Below are 17,939 nucleotides of genomic sequence, written 5' to 3' on the forward strand. Positions count from 1 at the left end.
AAACAATCACGTATCCCTTTTCCCCCCAAAAGCATATATTTATTTCAAAATGATAAAACATGGTTGATTAACAAGTGAAATGACCATGGCAGGAATGAACAGGGTGAGAACATGAGAATCACAGTCAATGAGTCACCTGTGTGAGACTAAACATATCCATCAATCACACAAGTTACACACACGGTCAGACATAGAGAAGTGCTGCAAAGAGACCCGTCTCTCTGGCTGTCAGACAAAGCCCACAACTGGACTGTTGTTAAACTTTTTAATCAATTTCCTCCCTATATTACAAGCTTTTTACAAACATTAAAATATATCAATAACTACAATTACCATATTTCTCATACTTTATGTAAATATACATTATTTATTGCATTTTTAATAGACTCACTTTTATTTATTTTTATCAAACGCACTGGTACCGATAAGTATGACAATAGATGTGTATAAGGCAACAACCAGCCTGAGGACGACATAAAAGGAATGGAGAAAAGAAAATGAATCTATTGTCATGTAGCTGGTCCATGTAGTTCTCTTTCACGGTAGTGGAATCATAACAGAAATCAGAAAGCTACAATGTAATGACAGTTTAGGTATCACGCATTAAGAAGCTCCTAAGTCAAAAAATATATATATATATAAATCCACCATGATGACATTTCTGGGGCCTACTCTGCCCAAATAGTTCCCTGGTGCTCTAGGTGAAGTTTCCCCTAGGTACAGATCTAGGATAAGATTCCCTTCCCCAATCCTAACCTTAAAACATGAGTAGGGAAAATACAAAACTGACCCCAAATCAGCACCTAGGAGCATCTTCACCCTACAACCTTCTTCTGGCACTTAGGCGTTTCCTTTTTGGTTAGTTGCTACCAATGAGAAGTGAGAATACAAACAAAATCGTTCCTTGCATAGGAATGCATTAAAAACTCAAGCATTATGGTTTCCCTCTGGCCAGGATACAGTCCATTCCAAAGGGCCACCAGCAGTAAAAGAAAATATTCTAGTTTCAAAAAAATAGATTACATTTTTTTTGTTCTTTGAAGGAACTTCAGAAAGACAGGGTTGAATGACTGACAGCCCTGCAAAGCTACCCTTGGTCCAAAGAAAGGAATGAGGGTAATAATTTAGCCATTATCGCCCCCTTGTGGCAAGAAACAGGAACAGCATTGAATAAAGTGAAAGTAGAATTTCATACACTACTCTCAAACGCCTTCCTTGATCAATAAAGTAAAGGAGCTTTGGCAGCTAACAATCATTAAAGAGGAGCGGCATTATGGATCCCTGAAAAATGTCGTAGTGTTGACGAAACGAAGATGCATTTATTTTTTTGTTTCAGATAAATCTAGACTGCAACCGATCAGAGCAGCACTTTCTGTTCTCCTCTAGTGTAAAAACATGGTATTCACAGGGGCCACGGTTAAGCTGTTATGCTGCCACAGAGCAATGCCACGAGGAAGAACAAAAAAAAGATCTAATTGGGAATGCCCCTCACAGTCTTTACACTGTGTCACGCACTGTCAGCAAGACTCGCCCTCTCATAACATGACAAGCATTCAAGTAATTTCTCCTGTCTGTTTCATACCAAAAAAACTAAGCCATTTCTGTGTGACGAAAACAACAGCTTCCCTAAGTGTGAGAGGCCCCTCATTCTACTCCACCCAACTATTGGCACATCAAGGTAGGAGAGAATTCTATTCCACACCTTCTCCTCAGGGCACTGGAAGCGCGGCATTTAAAAAAAAAACTATAGAAAACACACCACATACTATAGATACCAATTGACACCCAACGCATTTTTGCAGATGTTGGTGTGTCCCCTATAGTGTCCTACAGACGACACAGTTACTGCGGTTAACGATAGAACATTTACAAAAACATTAATTCATATATCGCAGGAAATCATCATCATCATCATCATCATCATCATCATCATCATTGTGGATTATGCACACATTTCAAAAGATGAAATGCAGAATTCTTAGTTGGTCCTGCTGCTATAAAGTATAAACAATGCAACGCCCCCCCAAATCTTGCAGAAAGATTGGCTTGTGACCACAGCACAGTCAAACAGGTCAGTTCCTCAGCACCTCAGTGGTTTTGTTCGATCATGCTGAAACAGAAGTGTCTGAAGTGTTTGTGGAAAAGAGAGCGACTGGTAGTGTAGGGTTTTGTAAAAAAAAGTAGCGTCGAACAAGACTAGTGAACTTTCTATAGTGTTTGGGGGTTGACTTGTTTCCGGCTAGTCATATAAAGTGTCTATGTTTAGGCCTGTGTGTGTTTCAAGTGTCGTGCCACTCCCCTGAACGTCCTCTGATTAGACCGAGTGACTTATTAAAGTCCTTTGGTCATGAATTCCATAGTTCACCTTGCCACTGGTGGTGCTGGAGGTACTCCCCGGAACATACCTACAGGGCATAGTGGAAACAAAAAAGGGTACATCAGGTCAGTTCTTAACTCCAAAAACAGTGGTGTGGAGAATGAATTAAGCCTAAGCCTGTACCTGGTCCAGGTTTATTGCTTTTGCTGGGGTAGATCTTGGTGAAATTCCTATATTCCTCAGGGGGTGGGAAGTCCTCCACTGGGTGGAAGTCAAACTTGGACTCAAAATCCTCTGAGGGTTCAGAAAGGTAAAGGGTCAACACAACATTGTAAATCAGGATAACACTAAACTAGCAAAAAATGAAGGCCAAGACCTTAGTACAGTAATAGAATGAATAAAGTACAGTAACATTGGTGCAGTATATAAACTCATTAGAAGTCATGTATTTTTGACTTCTCGAGCTTGCTCTAGTAATTTCCATTTCCATTAATAAATGCCATGCACAATGGTCAGTTCTCCTGGAAACTTTAATTTGACTGTGCAATCTATGAACTCTATGAATGCTCTGGGTTGATCACAATGCAAGAGGAACATTTGCATTACTGAGCTGGCATTTGAATATGGGGCTATAATACCTGACAATCTACTACCAACAACAACTAGGCTACTAGTGTCTCCAACATGTCTGTTGGTTTGAGAACTAACAAATGGCCATAGTGTTCCAAAGTAGACCGTGTTCAGGGCTGTTGAGGCCAATACTCAACACAAGATAGATTCTAAAGCGATGAAAAGCCAGCAATCACATCATATTAATCAAACAAAGTGACAGTTGCTCAAAAACTGGACTTGCATGAAAACCAGAATGTACAGGGGACATTGACGACCAGGACTGGGAGACGGGAGGAAATGAGCCTGTCCTGACTCACCTATATTGGACTTGGAGGAAGAGGAGTGTCCGTTGCGGATGGGCGGGGGAGGCGGAGGGGGTCCGGTGCGGGAGGAAGATGAAGGGGGTGGAGGGGGCCTGGGCCCCCGGGTGTGGTGGGGTGGCTCCGAGGAGGTGGTGTTGGGAGTGACAGCACTGTGGATCCGGTAGGGGGGAGGGGGAAGAGGGGCTTGCCCACCACCCCCGTTTCGTGACCCAGGATTGGGTGCAGAAGGGGCTGCATCGGTGGCAAACAAACACACGCAATAGTAAGACCATGATGATGCCTGATTAAAATAATTACATAGCAGCAATTAAGGAGCAAAAATATCCCTTCCAACCGTAGCTTTCTGAAAAATTTATGTACTGTACTCTACAGTAAACGGAAGTGGTATAGCGCATTCGAAAAGTATTTAGACCCCTTGACTTTCTCCACATTTGTTACGTTACAGCCTTAATCTAAAACATATTAAAAATGGTCCCCCCACCCCTCATCAGTCTACACACAATACCCCCTAACAACAAAGCAAAAACAGGTTTAGACATTTTTGCAAATTTGTAAAAAAATATATATAATATCACATTAAAATATGTATTCAGACCCTTTACTCGGTACTATGTTGAAACACCTTTGGCAGCGAATTACAGTCTCGAGACTTCTTGGGAATGATGCACCTGTATTTGGGGAGTTTCTCCCATTCTTCTCTGCAGATCCTCTCAAGCTATTTTCAGGTCTCCAGAGACGTTCAATCGGGTTCAAGTCCGGCCTCTGGCTGGGCCACTCAAGGACATTCAAAGACTTGCTCCGAAGCCACTCCTACATTGTCTTGGCTGTGTGCTTAGGTTAGTTGTCCTGTCTGAGGTACTGAGCGCTCTGGAGCAGGTTTTCATCAAGGATCTCTCTGTACTTTGCTCCGTTCAGCTTTCCCTCGATTCTGACTAGTCTCCCAGTCCCTGCCACAGAAAACATCCCCACAGCATGATGCTGCCACCACCATGCTTCATTGTAGGGATGGTGCCAGGTTTCCTCCAGACGTGACGCTTGGCACTCAAGCCAAGAATCATCAGACCAGAGAATCTTGTTTCTCATGGTCAGAGTCTTTCGGTGCCTTCTGGCAAACTCCAAGTGGGCTGTCATGTGCCTTTTACTGAGGAGTGGCATCAGTCTAGCCACTCTACTATAAAGGCCTGATAGGTGTAGTGCTGCAGAGATTGTTGTCCTTCTGGAAGGTTCTCCCATCTCCACAGAGATCACTCTGACAGAGTGATCGTTGTGTTCTTGGTCACTTCCCTGACCAAGGCCTTTCTCCCCTGATTGTTCAGTTTGGCTGGGCTGCCAGCTCTAGGAAGATTCTTGGTGGATCCAAACTTCTTACATTTAAGAATGATGGAGGCCACTGTGTTCTTGGGTACCTTCAATACTGTGCATGTTTTTTTGGTATCCTCCTCCAGATCTGTGCCTTGACACAGTCCTGTCTCTGCGGACTATTCCTTTGACCTCATGGCTTGGTTTTTGCATTGACAAGCACGGTCAACTGTGGGACCTTATATAGACAGGTGTGTGTGCCTTTCCAAATCATGTCCAATCAATTGAATTTACCAAATGTGGACTCCAATCAAGTTGTAGAAACATCTCAATGATGATCAATGGAAACAGGATGCACCGGAGCGCAATTTCAAGTCTCATAGCAAAGGGTCTGAATACTTATTTAAATAAGGTGTTTCTGTTTTTTATTATTAATACATTTGCGTGTAGATTGTAATTGAATCAATTTTAGAACAAGGCTGTAATGTAACAGTGGAAAAATTTAAGGGGTCTGAATACTTTGTAATCGCTGCCAAAGGTGCTTCAACAAAGTACTGAGTAAAGGGTCTGAATACTTATGTAAATTTGATATTTAAATATATTTTCAAACATTTCTGAAAACCTGTTTTTGCTTTGTCATTATGGGATATTGTGTGTAGATTGATGAGGGGGGAAAAAACAATTCAATTCCATTTTAGAATAAGGCTGTAGTAACATAACAAAATGTGGATAAAGTCAAAGGGTCTGAATACTTTCCGAATGCACTGCATACTTGTGAGCAAACGTTCCATAACTGCAGGTGGCAGTAAATCAGCAACCGTGGCTTCATACCCGTTCCAACAACACACTAAAGGTAGCAGTATGCCCCCTTTCAGTTTGTTTGCCAACTCATAGAAGTAGTAGAAGAAAATTGACTCAATGGCACTGCCCATGCTCTGACACCATAATGGGACATATACAATGTTGACATGTCTTAGACTATGGCTACTACCCATCCTTTCCTTTCAGACCATGAACTTGTGTGTGGAAGAAAGGATTGGTTTGGAAAATGTCATTATCCTTTGTGACAGCAGTCCCTTGATAAGACTAATGGCTCCCCAATACAAACATTGAGCTGTGTTCTAGTACCTGATCTCTTGCTGGGGGGCTCCCTGGCAGGTGGGGGTGGTCTGCCAACCCCTGGAGGTCCTGCAGATGGCGAGGGGGGTGGAGGAAGTGCATGACTGCGTCCGCCGTAGCTGCCGCCTGAGGAGTTCTTCTTGTGCAGTGAGTTGTGCCTCTGGGGAAGTTTCGGAGCCCCATCTCCAACAGGGTGCCCCATGGGGCCGTTGGAGGTGCCCCCAGAGGGTTGCCTGTAAGGCGGGGGCGGAGGGGGCACCGAGGACCCCCCAGTGGGTGGCCGCGTGGAGGAAGGAGGCGGTCTCGATGAAGGAGGGGGACCAGAGCTGGGCGGAGCCGGGCCTCTTTGAGGCGGCGGGGGGAGGGGCTTCTCCCGGCTGTTGTTGGGGCCTACTGGGGCCTTTTGTTGCGGGGTTGACGGGGCATTGCTGCGGTAACCACCTCGGTTAAACGGCGGGGGAGGAGCTGGGGCGGATGTGCTGGGCTTCAAGCCCCCTGTCGAAGAAGGTGGAGTGGGTGGGGCTGATGTGCTGTGTTTCATACCTGAAGGAGGGGGCGGAGCTGAGCCTGAAGTACTGTGCTTCATGCCCCCAGTGGAGGAGTGGGATGAGCTGGCACTGGTTGGGGGCGGGAGATGTCGGGGAGAGAGGGGCGGTGGGAGCGTTGGGGCTCAGGGGGAGGGTTTGTCTCTTGGGGAGGGTTTGTCTCCTGGGGAGGGTTTGTCTCCTGGGGAGGGGGAGGTAGATCGGCCTGGGGTGGACCGGGGGGCTGCAGGTCTGGAGCCTGGGGGACGCAGGGCGGATCTGCCCACTGAGGCGTCTGGAAGGAAAGCATAGAAACACACATTTTAGAACACTATGCATAAATACACCCATTCATATACTTTCACCCACACACATCAAGCTTCATGGCAAATGTAGAACATCCAGTAGCCTGGGTGCCAGTCTGTTTCTGCAGTATATTTATAGTAGCAAATTTATATAGGGCCCAATGAAATCCATGTTGTAGAGAACACGGGCGGAATCACGGAATCCAGACAAAATGGAGTTCAACAATATTCAAAAATGTATTGAACTTAGTTGGAAATAAACTAAATGTATTGAACTTAGTCATAAATTTACCCAAATTAATCATAAGACCTGAACAAAAAATGCACCAGTGATTTGTATTTTCATGCAACTTTCTGAAATGACACAGAAATGGCCGTAAGTGTTTGTGTGCGTGCAGTGGGCGCGTATGTCTACACTTTGTGTAGCCGTTAGCGATGATGCTAATGATAACCTTCTTCTGGTGGAGATCTCAATTAAACGTTACCTACAAAGTAGCCTATGCCTATCTGGCAGAATGATATCATGATTATTTGCATCAATCCAGTGGCCATTTGTTTTGCAAACTCAAATTACGAGCACAACAGAAAAGCTGCTAACCAAACAGTCTCTTGCTGGTGCGAACTTGCATTAAACTACACCAAAACATCTAAATAAGCATTGCTGTGGACTTAGAAAATTTAATTTGGTTGTTTTTCTATTGAAGCTGCAATATGTAACTTTTTGGGGGTGACCTGACCAAATTCACATATCTATAACTCACATTTCTATGTCATTCTCATTGAAAGCAAGTCTATGAAGTGGTAGATCTTTCTATGCTTCCTGTTCTTAAGTTTTGTTTTTGAGTCTTTTACACCAGCTTCAAACACCATCTTTTTGGGAATGGAAAAGATTTCACAGCAGTTTAGATGGTACAATGATTCTCTGCACTATACTTGCTTGAAATTAGGCAATCATTTTGTAAATATTTTCTTAACTATTTATTGAACTAAATTGTTGGTATGTAAGCATTTCACGATAAGGTCCTGTTGTATTCCGCGCATGTGACAAATAAAATTAGATTTGACTATTAGAATCGTAGCAAGCGGGAAATGGCAGAGCTATTTCTGCATTGTGCACATTTAAAGTGTGATTTTGAGCGTGAAAGCTTGAAAAAAAAAGTGGGAAAACAGAAACCTGGAAAAATATATATATATATTTTTACCCCTTTTTCTCCCTTATTTCCAATTGGTATTCTCCCTTATTTCCAGTCTTGTCTCATCGCTCCCGTACGGATTCGGGAGAGGCGAAGGTCGAGAGCCAAGCGCCCTCCGAAACACGACCCAACCAAGCCGCACCGCTTCTTGACACAATGCCCGCTTAACCCGGAAGCCAGTCACACCGATGTCTCGGAGGAAACACCATGCACCTGGCGACCGTGTCAGCGTGCATTGAACCCGGCCCGCCACAGGAGTTGCTAGAGCGCGATGGGACAAGGACATCCCTGCCGGCCAAACCCTCCCCTAACGCAGACGACGCTGGGCCAATTGTTTGCCGCGCCATGGGTCTCCCAGTCACGGCCGGCTGCGACAGAGCCTGGACTCAAACCAGGATCACTAGGCACTGCGATGCAGTGCCTGAGACCACTGTGCCACTTGGGAGGCCTGGAAAAACACATTTAAAAACTAAACAGAACCAGGCAAAAAATAAAGCTGAGTTTACAGGGCCCCATTTACATTGTAATCATATATAGTGAGTTCTGCTTACCTCCAGCTCCAACTGATCGTAGTTTTGGCATGCCCCCAGCGAAAAGGCCTCCCCCTGACCCACCACTGCTCCCTCCTCCACCTCCTCTAGCACCTCCACCACTTTCCTTTGGTTCTGGGGAAAGCAGACGTACGAATGTCCTTGTTACACTGTTGTGCTGATAATGCTTGCATTGACATTGTTGAAAGCCATTTGTGGCAAAGAATTGTGCATGTATAGTACCAGTCAAAAAAGTTTGGACAACTACTTTTTTGAATTTTCTACATTGTAGAATAATAGTGAAGACATCAAAACTATGAAATCATGATGTAACCAAAAGTGTTTCATAAAAATGACAAAATAAAGTATTTTTATATTTATATTTGCGATACCTCAAAGTAGCCAGCCTTTGCCAAGAGTGTGCAAAGCTGTCAAGGCATTCTCTCAACCAGCTTCACCTGGAATGCTTTTCTAACAGTCTTGAATGAGTTCCCACACATGCGGAGCACTTGATGGCAGTTTTCCTTCACTCTGCAATTCAACTCATCCCAAACCGTCTCAATTGGGTTGAGGTCGAGTGATTGTGGAGGCCAGGTCATCTGATGTAGCACTCCATCACTCCCCTTCTTGGTCAAATAGCCCTTACACAGCCTGAAGGTGTGTTGGGTCATTGTCCTCTTGTAAAACAAATTATAGTCCCACTGAGCGCAAACCAGATGGGATGGCGTATCACTGAAGAATGCTGTGGTAGCCATGCTGGTTAAGTGTGTCTTGAATTCTAAATAAGTGTCACCAGCAAAGCACCCGCACTCCTCCTCCATGCTTCATTGTGAGAACCACACATACGGAGATCATCCATTCACCTACTATGTATCTCACAAAGACACGGCGGTTGGAACTAAAAATCTCACATTTGGACTCAGAGCAAAGGAAACATTTCCATTGCTCGTGTTTCTTGGTCCGAGCAAGTCTCTTCTTCTTATTGGTGTCCTTTAGTAGTGGTTTCTGTGCAGCAATTCGACCATGAAGGCCTGATTCACACAGTCTCCTCTGAACAGTTGATGTTGAGATGTGTCTGTTACTTGAACTCTGTGAAGCATTTATTTGGGCTGTAATTTCTGAGGCTGGTAACTCTAATGAACTTATCCTCTGGGTCTTTCTTTCCTGTGGCGGTCCTCATGAGAGCCAGTTTCATCATAGCACTTGATGGTTTTTGCGACTGCACTTGAATAAACTTTCAAAGTTCTTGACATTTTCCGGATTGACTGAACTTCATGGTCTTAAAATAATGGACTGTCTTTGCTAATTTGAGCTGTTTTTTCCATTATATGGACTTGGGCTTTTACCAAATAGGGATATCTTCTGTATACCATCCCTACCTTGTCGCAACACAACTGATTGGCACAAAAACATTAAGGAAAGAAATTCCACACCTTAACTTTTGCCAAGGCACACCTGTTAATTGAAATGCATTCCAGGTGACTACCTCAGCTGGTTGAGAGAATGCCAAGAGAGCGCAAAGCTGTCAAGGCAAACAGTGGCTACTTTGAAATACATTTATATTTTGATTTGTTTAACACTTTTTTGGTCACTACATGATTCCATATGTGTTATTTCATAGTTTTGATGTCTTCACTATTATTATACAATGTAGAAAATAGTACAAATAAAAAACCCTGGAATGAGTAGGTCTGTCCAAACTTTTTACTGGTACTGTATGTATGCATAAACGTACATGTATAGTCTCTGTGTGTGTGTGTGTGTGTGTGTGTGTCTCTCAGCTGGAAATGAGGAGAGTGCCAAAGTTAGTTTCTATTTCCTATAGGTTTCTTATGCTACTTACTCTCTATAATAGGTGCACTTCTGTCATGGACCACTCCAACCTTCTTCAGCCTGGCTCCTTTGGAGATATCAGAGAGCAACGCTCCTCTCCCCTTCGCCTCATCCCGATTCAACTTAGGTGCTGTAGTGTTCGCCTGAGGAAAGGATATGAGCAAACCACCATGTTAGTTAGGTTGACCATGCCAAAGATAATAACATGAACTGCATAAGGTACCGCCGTTATAGCAACAGATACAATAGATGGCAATGCAGCATTATGGTGCAAGTTGATAGTAATCCACATGGTGCCTGCATGGGTGTGTGTTTGGTCAGCTCAGACATTTTTTGGTTTGGATTTGTTTAAAATGTAAAAACTGCATCCTTTATAAACATGGCATAGCAACCCTAGAAATCATACTATGGGAAATGTGGGCATAATAACATATTTGGCATAGTATCTAACACCAGCTGGTGTCGAATCATCCTTATTAACAACACAACAGCAAATAATGAGTGACTTCAGTTATTTTATCATGCAGTTATGAATCTCTAGAAACCCTTCAGAGGACTTGTGAGTTTTGTCATGTTTTGAACATCAGTTTAGGAGCTGGACTGACCTGGTTGAAGGTGGGGGGAGGAGGGGGACCTGGAGGAGGAGGGGGAGGAGGAGGAACGGGCATCCTGTCCCTCTGTGGGCACCTTGGGGAGGAGGTTTGTTCACCGTCTCAGCTCTGGGTACACTCTCAAACTCCTGCGAAACAAGACAGAGGAGAGACTCGGGCTCAGTCAAATACACACAACAAGGTCAAAAATATACACTCCTGAACTAAACTGGGGTCAGAGTAAAATTGTACATCCTCGTAGTGTCATGTTTGACATTGGTGGACTGTATTGAATTCAGGTGAGTCAAGATATCATTGGAACATCTGTTCAAAGACCATTACAAATTTACCTCTAGTTGTAGCTGTTGACTACAATGGTGGCATGGACCACACTAAAACAACTATTCTCTAATTCTACATGCATATACTCACTCTAGAATGATTCAGCTCAGTAGAGCTCCCAAAACCAGTTGGTTGGCTGGGCTGAGCTCATTGTGGATACAGACATACAGCACGTTCAGCTAGGCAGCAAACCCCACCCTCCTTCACTCACCCTAAACTCCATTCCACAAGCTACCTGTTAAGAGTGTTTGAACAGGTTTTCACAGAAGAGGAAAACAAATGGAATGTCATCAGGTGAGCTTGCCAGTGAGGCGATAAGGAACAGAAATGCAGCAGCCATTGTAAGTTGCTACCTCGAGTGAGAGAAACCGAGAGTGGACAGCACAGCCCGCCACTTCATATTTCATCCATTGAGAAGATTTGATGTTATTGTTTTTTTGCACTACCGGCGCCAACCATTTATGTCAATCAAAATGTCCCCCCTCTCTAGAATCTCCCATAAATGTTCAATCGTGTTGAGATCTGGTGACTGAGGCAGGCATGGCATATGGTTAACATCATTTTCATGCTCATCACACCATTCAGTGACCACTCCTGCTTCCACACGGGGCATGGTCATCCTTTGTCGACCATCCATAGCCATGGTCGACAAAATAATGGCCTGCCCAGCATTTTTGTACATCCCTAAGCATGATGGGACGTTAATTGCTTAAGTAACCCAGGAACCACACCTGTATGGAAGCACTTGCTTTCAATATACTTTGCATTCCTGATTTACTGTAGTGTTTTCATTATTTTGGTAGTTACCACCTGTACATGCGCCTACTTGGAGAATTGCCAATGGACTACAATGTTAAAACCTCAGACAAAGGATTATGACATTCTTGCAGGGTAGGGGAGGTGTTCAGCTCCTTCTCTAACCTAATATGTGACCAATTGATTTAGTTTGATAGTTTTGTGGACGGGGAAATAAACTAGGAGTAAAAAAAAAAGTGCCGATGTCAGTAACTATTTTGGGCCTAACGTCATATTAAACACAAACTAGCAACCCTAAAACGAGCAGGCCCGAGTCAGAAGTGTCACTTGAATTTCACTTTCTGATATGCAGAAAATGTAAACACAGATTTGATAAGGTAACATTCCAAATCAGAAATGGTCTCGGGTCGCTAGCCAATGTCTACGCACGCTCTGTCAATCTACAATAGGTGCCAGGTGAGCGAGCCCCAAAAACATGTAAGTTATAAAATACATTAAAATGCAATTCCTTCCTCTTAGCCTAAAAGTTGAACTACCTAACTGGACATTTTTTGAATTAATGTAGCAATCTAGGTAAAAATGTATATCAAGTGAGTCAACTAGTAATTATCTGGATAACATGTTGATCTAACTAGCTGGGTGGATTGGCAGTGACTTACCCTGTCTCGAAGGATTGTGAGTCTCGTCTTCAATAACAACATGAATGGAAACTGCAGTTGTGGCAAGTTTGCTAGTTAACACAATCCCAGGCAGTAGGTGGCTCTCTTGGTTACTTGCGAAGAAAATCTAATAAAAACTGGGGGACACTAGCAGCTAAATTAGCTTGCTAGCGAAATCAACTAAATCCAATACCCAAAGTTAGCTTGCTAGCTAAATTACTGTTTACTCGCGACAGCTGTCAAGTGAAATGTTGCTGGCGTCTTAACTATGGCTGTAAATAAGTTATATGTCGGTGCAAAAGCTAATTCGAGGTACGCGTAACTCCAGTTAATATCCTATTTTCATATGCTTTTTATTCTGCTCTCCCCTTGACCAGCAAGTAAAGCGAGACTCTCGCTTAACAACTGTTTCTGTCGCTTCTCGGAAACCCGGAACTGGGCCGTCCAACACAAAATGGAGGCAGGCAGGTAACAGGATCACCGCCGACGAGTTTATCAACTGGGAAAACAGCGACCTCAAATGGAATGAAACCTGTAGGATACTCGCGAGAAACGAGCTATAATTAGTTTCGAAACTCTTGTGAGAACACCATCGAGTGTGTGGAGCAGGGTCCTCTTCTTGCTTTTGCCTCATGTTAGATGTGTTCATGCATGCATGTAAAATATTGCTTGTAAGAGCAATATTTTTATTTTACATGAATGCATGCATGAACACATATATATGCATTTCAATGAGTCGTATACTTGTACAGTCAAGTAAACAAACTGTGATGAAATCATTGCACTTAGTGAATCTGAATTAATTTTACAAAAATATTGTGGATATCCCAGACATAGACAATCAGACACTAGGTGTTTTGCAAAGATAATCACATCTTTATTTGAAAATCTTATAAAATGACTCCATTTGCATGAGATGTTGCATTGCCATTCACCCAAGACATGACAGATCAAAAGGCACTGTTGAACATCTCTGCTCACTGGTGTTCTGATATTTAGTTGTTGCATAATTCAGACCCAGGACACCAATTTAGACCTTGGTCTTGTTCATTAGGCACACATGGGAGCAAACGTTTTCAAATGGAAACGCAAGTTTCAGGTAGTGCCTGCCGCCTCCAAGTAATTTGTTCCCATTTGGAACCTATTGAACAGGGCCCGGTTTCACAAAAGCATCTGAAGGCAAAGTTCATCGTTAGAACCTTTGTAGGCGCATCGTTTGAGCTGTTTCCCAAAACCATCGTTGGACTTGAGCGACGTATAAAAACACGCTTCAGATTAAAACAGTGATGACTGCATTAAAATATAGCCTAGAGTAAGTAAGCTATAGGCCTATTTCAATCATATTGAAATACATTTAATGTTCAAGAAATTGAGTTATATTTTGCTTCTTGTATGATTCCGTCTGTAATTTGTCATTTCATGATGTGCCAAATCTTGATTTGCCTAATATTTTAGCCATGTGATCTTTCTATGAGCTGATCCATCGTCAGTATCGTGGAATAATTAGAATGTTAAAGTAAGATTTGAACGGAAAGCTGATCAGAGAGCAGCGTTGCCATTATTCCGATCCTGTCAGTATCGACACAGGCCTCAACGATGCACTTGGCGAATGTTCTCTGCCTAGTGTTTTGGGAATTATACAACGGGTGGGTCTAATCGTGGATGCTGATTGGTTAAAACCGCATTCCAGCCAGTGTCTATTCCAAAAATGACCACCGGCTAAAGCTATGGCGTTGAAATGCCCATCTCCCATTTATTTTCGACAAGCATTTGATTTAACAGCGGAGATTTGTCTAAATCTTAACCGTCTCCGACATTTCCAACATCGGTTCAAAATTGAAATTCGATCTCTAGCTGTCCTATAATAATGAACGTTTCGGGGAGTTGGGACGAGAAAGGCAGACAGCTTTTCTCAGCCAGTCGAAATCATGAATCAAATGGCATTTTTATTACACAATGAAATGTCAATAGAAAACAGGTAAAACGAAACGCAGCTAGTTTGCAGTCTTTCGAGCTACAGTTGGAAGGGATTGTGTTAGCTGTGTTGTTGGCTAATTCGTCTGAACAGTGTCCTGTCGAAAAATGTCTCTGGAAAACAGCTTAAACAAACGCAAATGCAGCTACTTTGCTGTTATTCTGGCTGCAATGTTTGACGTGACTAAATTAGCCGTAGTTGGCTAGCAAGCGAGGGATAAGAATGTTGCCAGTCAGTATGGTAACTGAAAGAAATCAGTAAGGTAACTTTTTAGAAAGAACTGGGTTGCGTCCATAGATAAAGAACAAAAAGAGTGAACGACTAGGTCGCGTCTCTGGCAACCGATAGAATTAATGACCAATAGAATTAATCTTGTGGAAGGATGAAATGGTATGAATAAATTCAAAATGTTTATGAAAATGTCAATCATTATTTGTTTGTTGGTAACCCATTGTATAAAAGTGATAATGTCCTCAAAGCCAGAGTTTGGAGGATATATTGGCACTGTTTGCCAGCCCGAGACATCCGTGTCAATATATCCTCCAAACACCAGCTTCACTGGCATTATCACTGAAATGTTACATCTTAGGCCATTGTAGGAAAGATACATTGTTTAAACACTTGTAAGCCTAAGTGTCTTTGCTATCAGGAAACCAGGCCCAGGTTGGCTAAACTCTACATGACTTCAAGTGAACAGGCTCATTGCGAGACTTCCATGAAGAAGTGCTATCAGTCCGTCCAGTGAGGCACTACCAATCAGATAAACTTCCATTGTTTGTTAGGCCATGGTATTGGCTTGGAGAGCAGTGGTCATTCACCATAACCCAGTCACTTAATCAGATGGCATAATTGATATAGATATGCAAATACTAGTGGTTTGATTCAATCATTTTTTCCACAGAGGTAAGCCTCAGCCAAGAGGTTGATTGACAAGCAACATATTGAGGCATTGCCTTTGTCATTAATCAAAAGATAATCACTCAATTGAATTACGAAAATAAAAAATAATATTCCCTTTGCTTTTCCGCTTCTTCAGGTTAATTTCAGTCCAATGTTCAGATCACCAATGCCAGGCAGGGCCAGGTTTCCCCAAAAGCATCCTATGGTCTAAGATGAACTTAGCCTTAAAATGTTTTTGGGAAACTGGGCTCAGATAGATTAACATCATGCGCTCAGCTCGACTACACCACAAGTGTCCTCATTCTAAAAATGCACATGGCAGAGAGCAGCAGCACACATTTATTAGAACAAAATTTCAAGTATAATCTTCAGAATCCCAATTAAAATAGTCCAGAAGATGGACTCCTCTTCCTGGAAGTCATCCTCTGGAGCTGGAGAGTATTTCTGCTTCCCCCGGTCCTCCTCTGAGGGGTACGACCTTTTATCAAATGGGTCCTGGAGGGAAGTCTGATCGTAAAACACCCTAATCTCAAACTCGCTCTCCTGGTGCGACGGGTGGCCATAAATGCCAATCCCCACGGGCCTCCCAAAGTCTCCAGGCACTACGACCACGTCCTGGCCGCAGGTGACCGACTGCAGCTTGTAGGTGTCGAAGCTGGGTCGCAGAGTTTTGTCCGAGACGTACAGGTCTGCATCACCCTTGAGGCTGCGCATGTGCAGGATGATCTTGCCATCGTGGTTGAGCCGAAGGTAGCTGTAGTTGCCCGCCCCGATGTGGCCCTGCACCATGTGGAGCAGCACCCACTCCTTAGGAAGGGCATCCTCTTCCAAAGAGTGCAGGAACCCCCCAGCCTGAGACAAGAGGAATGCCACAGCCAGCATGCTGCTGCACAGCACCATAATGGAGATGGATAGTCAGAGTCACCGACTGGACAACACCCACCTTCTACCATCTGTTGATAACCTGAAGGGCAACAAACAAACAAATGCATTACCTACAGTACAGTATAAGCCTGATAAAGCTTGTACTGGGCAAATCCTCAAGGGGGCAATATAGTCTTAAGCCAGTTGACTTTTAAGGGATGTTTAGAAACTGACACCTCCTGCCTGTAGATCACTGATCTGGCTTACAAGCCCTGCACTATCTCTGCTCTATAAATACAGTAACAAGCTAGCTTCTAAAGATAAGCATTGTGTGACCTCTGCAACCTTGTAATATACTACACATGTTTAGCAGCTTCTTCTTGAGTAGCCCATCTGTAAAGACGTTACGCCCACCCTGTCTGTCTGCCTTGCATTGACTGCTGGCTAACCGCTCACTTACACATGTCCGTCTAAATCGCTGGCCTGTGAATTAGTTATTAGAGCAGCCACAGACTGACTAATCCCATTAACAAAATAGCTTATAAAGCTAGACTCAGTTATGCGCTAACGCAGAATGTAGTCCTAAAGCAATTGTTTGACAGCGCGTGGCCATGATGTGGACACTTTAGCTAGATAGCGAAACGTCGAGTATTGTACTGGTGGCTCGTTAACTATATGCAAAATACATACATTTAACAACACATATGCAAATAGATTGATTGATACGAACAACATAGCTACATTTCATCAGCCTTGCAAGAAGCAAGCTACTGCTGCCTGCGTTCATGCTAGCTTGCTAACTGGCTACGCTAAATTAACGTTACATAGCTAGCTAATGTTAGTAGTCTAGCACAAAGAACTTTCCGGGGCTACGAGAAGCAACACTTACGGTTTACACAATATTTAGCAGGTTGGTGGAACAAGAACATTAGCTACTCACCTGTACATTGTTCCGAGCACAACTTTAGTAATGGTTATTGTTTTGCCAGTAACTAACGAACCAGTCAGTGTCAAGTTCACTTCTTCCGTTTTCCGGGGTCTCTCACACTTATCCACTGGCGCCGCCTACAGTACAGGGAAAGTAGCACATTCATAACTGAACACAAACCACCAAGTAACACTGGGCCTATATTAAAATCACACCATCCTACAAATATACATATGGGAACTGATATATAAATAGACAATGTGACCCTAACCAGTCCTCTAAGTTATTTACAGTTACCCGATCCATTTATTGTCAAGTTCAGTCCCACACCCCTCAAGAGACTTGGTTGTACGCTTCACACAGCAGTAATATAGTTGCTAAAGGAGCTCTGCACCCCAAAAAAAAACATTTTAGGAGCCTACAAAGAGAAAAAAAAATGTGGCTACACATTGATCGAATTATGTCAGCATTATTACTTTGTAGAATATGCCTACACATGTGTTTGCTCAATCCATGAAGTGCATTTAGACCAGCGGTCCCCAACCCCGCTATATACAGCCTACAAGATCAGGTTTGTAGTATTACAGTTCCCAAGCACTGTGTGTAGGATTATAGAAAGGTATAAAAAAAAAAAAATAGTTTAAAAAAACTGGAATTGAAGACTCACCAGTATATCAATGCATCATCAGATCAAGGTACTGTAAACCAAAAAGAATCTCCCATAGTGAAGGATATTAATTACCACGTTACTTTATTGTACTGCATCTTAATTTCTGCTTTGGCAACACCAGCGTCACAGCCGTCCTGCCAATACATTTCCCCCATTTTCTCGGCAGCAATGCGACATTCAACACTAAGTTTGATCATTCA

At 43.1% G+C, this 17,939-nt stretch overlaps 2 protein-coding genes across 2 annotated transcripts; both read right to left on the reverse strand.

Annotated features, from left to right (window-relative positions):
* Positions 1 to 17: 17 nt before the first annotated feature.
* On the reverse strand, positions 18 to 12,865 carry LOC112245695 (WAS/WASL-interacting protein family member 2). The gene is given in 8 exon segments (XM_024413837.2): positions 18 to 2,405; positions 2,501 to 2,611; positions 3,247 to 3,483; positions 5,680 to 6,489; positions 8,244 to 8,357; positions 10,066 to 10,198; positions 10,661 to 10,794; positions 12,403 to 12,865. Coding segments are annotated over 7 exon segments (1,512 nt in total). The 5' UTR covers positions 10,724 to 10,794; positions 12,403 to 12,865; the 3' UTR covers positions 18 to 2,361.
* Positions 12,866 to 13,255: 390 nt separating this feature from the next.
* Positions 13,256 to 17,886, reverse strand: LOC112245765 (UPF0669 protein C6orf120 homolog). Its single transcript, XM_024413929.2, has 3 exons — positions 17,737 to 17,886; positions 17,082 to 17,206; positions 13,256 to 16,241 (listed from the first exon to the last, which is right to left on the reverse strand). Exon 3 carries the CDS (start codon positions 16,175 to 16,177, stop codon positions 15,620 to 15,622), a length of 558 nt encoding a protein of 185 aa, XP_024269697.1. The 5' UTR covers positions 16,178 to 16,241; positions 17,082 to 17,206; positions 17,737 to 17,886; the 3' UTR covers positions 13,256 to 15,619.
* Positions 17,887 to 17,939: the final 53 nt, after the last annotated feature.

The sequence above is a fragment of the Oncorhynchus tshawytscha genome, linkage group LG32, assembly GCF_018296145.1.
Source record: "Oncorhynchus tshawytscha isolate Ot180627B linkage group LG32, Otsh_v2.0, whole genome shotgun sequence".
Taxonomy (NCBI): domain Eukaryota; kingdom Metazoa; phylum Chordata; class Actinopteri; order Salmoniformes; family Salmonidae; genus Oncorhynchus; species Oncorhynchus tshawytscha.